Consider the following 7,144-nt stretch of genomic DNA (forward strand, 5'->3'; position numbering starts at 1 on the left):
CCCAGGGTGTGAAAGGATTTCCCCTCACTTTGTGGGATGTGAATGTGATGGGTATTTTTGGTTTCCTTCCTAGGATCTAGGTCCCTCTTACTACTACCTAGGACCCTAGATTTCTCAGCTATGCAATTCAAGTGGGATGAAGCCCACCTCCAGCTACATGGAGAGCTAATCAGTATATCACATAGCCCTGGCCACAGTTTAGGGGGGAACATGGGATCAAGGGTGAATAAGGCTGAATTCTAGAACTTATAATTGAGCAATCAGAAAAACACAATTTGCTTTCCTCTGTGGCTCACGAACAGGGTACATATAGATTTAAAAGTTTGGACATCATATTGGGTCTACAGTGACCCAAGGAATGGGTCACTGGCTGAGAATGGAGACAAAAGTCCCTGAGGCAAGCAACGTAAAGGAGCCTCCACCCTGGATCATTTGACTGTATGAGATAACAAGTCCCTCATTTGGCTTCAACCAGTTTGAGTTAGATTTTGATTACTGGCAATAGAAAGAAAGTGAAAGTTAAGTTGCTCAGTTGTGTCCAACTCTTTGCGACCCTGTGGACGGTATCCCACCAGGCTCCTCCATCCATGGGATTCTCCAGGCAAGAATACTAGGGTGGGTTGCCATTTCCTTCTCCAGGGGATTTTCCCAACCCAGGGATCGAACCCAGGTCTCCCACATTGCAGGTAGATGCTTCAACCTCTGAGCCACTAGAAAGGATCCTAATCAAGAGTGCAGTGAACACAACCTGACTGCTAAGTTTTGATGGTCTCTAATCACCATCTTCAATCACCAGTATTTTCAATTTCTTTCTTACAACTGCATTAGAGTTTACTTGATTTGAAAATAACTTCTCAGTATTTACGTATTTCAGCATAAAATTCTATGTAGTGGTTACATTATACTTCTTTTTATACTCATCTTTTAAAAGGAAATTCAATCTTCTGACTTCAAGACATGCAAATGTGGGGCAATGATATATCAGTCTAAGGATTTTCTTTGGTAACAAGAAATGTTTTTAAAGGGGAAAAATAGGGATTTTGATTATTATTAAAAGATAAACGTAAAACTATAAGATACAGGCATTGGAAATATTTAGTTTCATGATATGCCACTATTAAGCATTCTCTATCTGATTGTTAGAAATTATTCATTTCCTCAAAGGGAGAGAATAAATTGGTTGGGTATGCAATCTTGTACTATGCACTTTCTTTGCCAAGGCAAACGCTGAACGTTTCAGTCATGAGAATGCATCTGCATTTGACTTTAGTAGCTCTTGGAGCTGCTTATGTTTGTGCCAATGCTGTAGAAAGTACCATGAATAGACTGGTGGCAGAGACCTTGACACTGCTCTCCTCTCATCGAACTCTGCTGATAGGTGATGGGGTAATTTTCTTTTTGATTCCTACAGCCTTTAAAATATATAGGTAATCATTTGTGGTGGCTAATTTTTAAAGATCTGTCATTAGTCATGAAATTATGAGAGAGTTAATACAAATATAATTGATAACCATACGACTAGCAAGCATTTTTACTAAAAGTTACGAGTGTTAGAGTGCTTTTAAAATGAATGTATTTCCTTTCCTTTTCAGAACTTGATGATTCCTACTCCTCAGCATACAAATGTAAGTTAAATCATGATTTGATAAATGATTGAGTGAATAAGTGAATTTCATATTTTAAGCTATAAAGCAAAGTTATCACTGGAATGATTTACTTTTCTCCATTTTGTTTTTATATGTGTAAATACAAAAGTATGTACTTAAAAATAATAGGAATGTCTTTATAACAAGTAAAATCCATTAAATAAGTGGATCAGGCCCTCTGGTGATGTCAGTTCTACATTTCAAAGAGCCTCGGGTCAGGCATTCTTTTTTTTTTTGGTATTTAATGTCTTTTTTGCTATACTTTAAAAATTAATTTATTTTTTAAATTGAAGTATAGATGATTTACAATGTTGTGTTAATTTCAGGTATACAAAGTGATTCAGTTACATGTCTGTGTGTTTACATATACATTATTTTATATATATTGTTTTTCAGATTCTTTTCCCTCCTTTCCATATGTTATTATAAAATAGAGTGATAGGTGATACTCAATAGGTCCTCGTTGTTTATCTATTTTATATAGAGTAGTGTGTATATGTTACTCCCAAATTCCTAATCTATCCCTTCCTTCTACCTTTCTCCTTTGCTAACCATAAGTTTGTTTTCTATATCTGTGACTCTGTTTTGTAAATAAGTTCCTTTGTATCACTTTTTTAGGTTCGACATATAAGTGATATATGATATTTGTCTTTCTCTGTCTGACTTACTTCACTTAGTATGATAGTTTCTAGATCCATCCCTGTTGCTGAAAATGACATTATTTCATTCCTTTGATAGTTGAATAATAGTCCATTGTGTGTATATATACACCACATCTTCTTTATTCATTCATCTGTCAATGGACATTGGCTATTGTAAATAGCACTTCTTTCTACAAAAATCCCATATTCAGTGAGAGGAGCCTCCTAGTCTCCATTCCACTCTGACCACCCATGACTTTCCTCACTTTTATGTCCTTCTGAAACGTGAGCAAGTTAGGGTTATACTTTTAGAATCATGATCAGTAGACATTAAAACATACAATGAATGCCCTATATTAATATGTGTGCCATTTCTACATATTTAAATTATTATGATTATATAAAGGAATTGCATACATTTAACGGAGAAGGTGATGGCACCCCACTCCAGTACTCTTGCCTGGAAAATCCCATGGACGGAGGAGCCTGGTAGGCTGCAGACCATGGGGTTGCGAAGAGTCGGACACGACTGAGCAACTTCACTTTCACTTTTCACTTCATGCATTGGAGAAGGAAATGGCAACCCACTCCAGTGTTCTTGCCTGGAGAATCCCAGGGACAGCAGAGCCTGGTGGGCTGCCATCTCTGGGGTTGCACAGAGTCGGACACGACTGAAGTGACTTAGCAGCAGCAGCAGCAGCATACATTTAAAGTAAGTCATGGTTGTATTAAAATGTAAAATATATGATTTTATTGCTGCTGCTAAGTCGCTTCAGTCGTCTCTGACTCTGTGAGACCCCATGGACTGCAGCCCACTAGGCTCCCCAGTCCCTGGGATTCTCCAGGCAAGAACACTGGAGTGGGTTGCCATTTCCTTCTCCAAAGCATGAAAGTGGAAAGTGAAAGTGAAGTCGCTCAGTCGTGTCCGACTCTTCTCGACCCCATGGACTGCAGCCTACCAGGCTCCTCCATCCATGGGATTTTCCAGGCAACAGTACTGGAGTGGGGTGCCATTGCCTTCTCCCATATGATTTTATTAGTCTAACTAAAATAAAATTACCAGCTAGAACTACAAAAGGAAACTCATGTGAGGTCAATCAGTATTGTAGTTACATTATACTTCCTCAACATTTTAACTTTGGTTAAGGAGTTAATTTATATCATTTGTAAAACTCCTCAGTTAATTACAAAAATTTTATCTACTTTTGGAAATTATATCTCACTGTGAAGTGGTCTGGAAAAGGAACAAGTAAAACATTCTTTGGAGAACGGAACTCATGTAAACAACACAACTAACTTCTGGGACCAAATTTTTATACCTTGTCTTGATCATTTATTGTTTTTAAATCTTCCTCATTTAGCACCAACTGTGCATTGAAGAAGTCTTTCAGGGAATAGACACATTGAAGAATCAAACTGCACAAGGGGATGCTGTGAAAAAAATATTCCAAAACTTGTCTTTAATAAAAGAATACATAGACCTCCAAAAAGTAAGCTAAAAACATTTAGTGGAAACTGAAGTATACTTGTCTGGCTCTGCCTACATTTATGGGGATTGACAGTTTCCTACAATGCTTATTGTCTGTTCTTTTCACAGAGGAAGTGTGGAGGAGAAAGATGGAGAGTGAAACAATTCCTAGACTACCTGCAAGTTTTTCTTGGTGTGATTAACACAGAGTGGACAATGGAAAGTTGAGATCTACCTCTTTCACTGTAGTGAAAGTTTCTGGAGGAGGAGAAGGAGGTTTTAATGCAACAAGGATGAGGGCCAACCAATGGTGGAGCCTTAATATTCAGTGTAATTAAACTTCAGAAGCAAAGTAAATATTTTAGGCATACAACAGTTTTACCTCACACAGGCAGAAAGTGCATAAAAACAAAAAATTTAAGTTGTATTTCAGATGTCAGAATCACTGAAGTATTTTCCACCAGTTTGCTCCAGGCAAAATAGATACATATATATATATATATACTTTCTATCTTATTTAACATAACATTTTGTAAAATGTCTGTTAATTTAATATTATTTATGAAATAATTGAGAACTTAGAAAATTAATATTTATTTCACCTTAAGCTATGTTTCAATAAAACAAAAATAGACAACCCTAGTTCAGTTTGTTGCTGGCCTTTGTCTTACTCCTGAAGTGAGCACAATCTGGGTGAGACCATGCTGAGTTTGGAGGTCTTTCCCATCTCCTGGGTGGCAGACGTGGCAGGTTGCTAGGTGTACTGTGGGTGGATGTGACCCAGTGGGACTGAATGGGGAAGGAGGCAGCAGGGACACGGGCAGAGGCTGAAGCCTGGCTTCTGCTCCACTATGCCCAGAGACTAGGATGGTGCAGGCTAAACGGCAGGTGAGGCATGAATGAGTGAATGAACGAATGAATGATTATGAGGGCTGGCCAGAGAATTCAAATGAGTTTCACCACTTCGCTAGGAGAGGAGGGCACTGTAGGAATCTGTATTTACGTCTCTTTCCAGTCTATGAGAAGCACGTTGCAGACCAGTCGCACTGCCAGTGTGGGGAAGGGGCTGGAAATGCTCTTTGTGGAGCCCGGAGCACTGTGGACCTTGGGGAGTTTTTCACCACACCTGACATTGTGGCCTAACAACGGGCAGAGAAGCACTGGTAGGCAGTTATAACGGGAAGACTCTGTTCTAGAGGTGCCCACCGTCTATATTCCCAGGGAAGAACAGCATTAGGCAGAACAACAACCCAATCAGCCTGTTTACCACTATCGGTACCATATTTGAAAGTTCCTCTGCTTGAGGAAATTTCTGAAGGATTCAGAAAATATGTGTTTTAAAGATGTACTTTAAAACTGAAATCTGGGGTTCGATCTCTGATCTGGGAAGATCCCACAGGCCACGGAACAACTAAGCCCATGTGCCACAGCTACTGAGCCTGTGATCTAGAGCCTGGGAGCCGCAATTACTGAAGCCCACATGCCCTGCAGCCCATGCTCTGCAACAAGTCACAGGAATGAGAAGCCCTCCAACCATAACAAGAGCACAGCCCCCGCTCACCGCAACTAGAGAAAAGCCTGAACAGCCAGAAATAAATTAAAAACAAAACAAAACAAAAACCTGAGACCTGAAGGAGAGGCCCAGTAACAACATTTATTATGCCACTAATTCCTTCCTTCGTTTACTGATCACAGGTCCAGTACAGTGAGCTGGGAGAGCGCTGCGCAATGTTCTAGAGGGGCTTACAGATGGTGCCCTTAACCTGGCGTTAGCTGCGTGGATTGCACATGTTGTGCTCCACTGCTTGTGTGACAGAACTACTCCTGCTGTTTCTGGGAGTGGGAGAGGGGCCAGGGCCATCACACACAGACTCCCAGTGGGAGAATGCAAGTCCTTTTGTGCAAGAAGACGCATTTGCCTTCCAGTGCAAACTCAGGCAAGGTGGTCAGCACTCTGCTGTGGCTTAGGTTCCCAATCTGTGCACCCACTAAGCTCCAAGAGCTGGGGCTGAGCTGATTAAGAGATGTCAGCACAGCACCACGCTGAGTACTCTCGAAACTGACAGGAAACAGGAAACTCAATTTGAGAAGAGACTGAATGTCAGTTTAACTCAAGTCAGCAAATATTTATTGAGCTCCCATATGTTCCAGGATTGTTCTAGGAACTAGGATTCATCAGTGAATAAACAGGACAAAATTCCCTGCCCTTGTAAACGTATGTGTCTGTGTTAAGTTGCTTCAGTCATGTCCTGTTCTTTGCGGTCCCGTGGACTGTAACCCATTAGGCTTCTCTGTCTATGGAATTCTCCAGGCAAGAACACTGGAGTGGGCTGCCATTTCCTCCTCTAGGGGATCTTCCTGACCCAGGGATCAAGTCTGTATCTCCTGTGTCTCCTACATCACAGATTCTTTACTACTGAGTCAAACAGGGAAACTATACATACATATATATATATATATATATACATTAGTTTATATATACATATATATGTATATGCTGCTGCTGCTGCTGCTAAGTCACTTCAGTCGTGTCCAACTCTGTGCGACCCCATAGACAGCAGCCCACCAGACTCCACTGGGACTCTCCAGGCAAGAACACTGGAGTGGGTTGCCATTTCCTTCTCCAATGCATGAAAGTGAAAAGTGAAAGTGAAGTCGCTCAGTCGTGTCCGACCCTTAGCATGGACTGCAGCCTACCAGGTCCTCCGTCCACGGGACCTTCCAGGCAAGAGTACTGGAGTGGGGTGCCATTGCCTTCTCTGATATATGTATATAACTCTCTCTATATATATAGCTAATGGAATACTACTTAGCCATAAAAAGAATGAAAATTTGCCATTTGTAACATGGATGGACCTGGAGGGTATTATGCTTAGTGAATTAAATCAGACAAAGAAAGACAAATACTGTGTGTTATCACTTATATGCAGAATCTAAAAAATTAAACAGGTGAATGTAACAAAAAAGAAACAGACTTATGGATATAGAGAACAAACTGGTTACCAGTGGAGAGGAGCCGGCAGGGGAGGCAATATTGAGGTAATGATTAAGAGGCACAAAGTACTATGTATAAAATAAATAAGCTACAAGGATATGTTATACAGTACAGGGAATACAGTAAATATTGTATAATCATATAAGTGGAGTATAATCTACACAAATTTTGAATCAGTATATTGTAGACCTGAAACAAATAATATTGTAAATCAACTGTACCTCAATTTTTAAAATAAAAATAAAATTAATTTGGCAAGAAAAAACTGTCATTTTCCCACTTCTTTATCAAGGTCCAATATAGTTATTGTGGATTTAAGGCTGGAATATCCTATCTAAAGTCCTACTCATCAACTCTTACCAATCTACCAGTCTCAGAGAAGCCAAAAGCTATA

General features: G+C 40.0%; 1 protein-coding gene across 1 annotated transcript; it reads left to right on the forward strand.

The window, feature by feature from the left end:
• Positions 1–1,248: 1,248 nt before the first annotated feature.
• On the forward strand, positions 1,249–4,482 carry IL5 (interleukin 5). Its single transcript, XM_019963606.2, has 4 exons — positions 1,249–1,386; positions 1,593–1,625; positions 3,649–3,777; positions 3,885–4,482. The coding sequence occupies exons 1-4, from the start codon at positions 1,249–1,251 to the stop codon at positions 3,981–3,983; spliced, it is 399 nt and encodes a 132-aa protein (XP_019819165.2). The 3' UTR covers positions 3,984–4,482.
• The last annotated feature ends 2,662 nt before the right edge of the window (positions 4,483–7,144 follow it).

Source organism: Bos indicus, chromosome 7, assembly GCF_029378745.1.
Source record: "Bos indicus isolate NIAB-ARS_2022 breed Sahiwal x Tharparkar chromosome 7, NIAB-ARS_B.indTharparkar_mat_pri_1.0, whole genome shotgun sequence".
Classification (NCBI taxonomy): domain Eukaryota; kingdom Metazoa; phylum Chordata; class Mammalia; order Artiodactyla; family Bovidae; genus Bos; species Bos indicus.

Excerpts from the sequence above, each read along its gene's own strand:
- IL5 (XM_019963606.2), top strand. The coding sequence starts at position 1,249 with ATGCATCTGCATTTGACTTTAGTAGCTCTTGGAGCTGCTTATGTTTGT. Across the intron at positions 1,387-1,592 it reads CTCTGCTGATAGGTGATGGG|AACTTGATGATTCCTACTCC; the intron begins GTAATTTTCTTT and ends TTTCCTTTTCAG. Across the intron at positions 3,778-3,884 it reads AATACATAGACCTCCAAAAA|AGGAAGTGTGGAGGAGAAAG; the intron begins GTAAGCTAAAAA and ends TTCTTTTCACAG.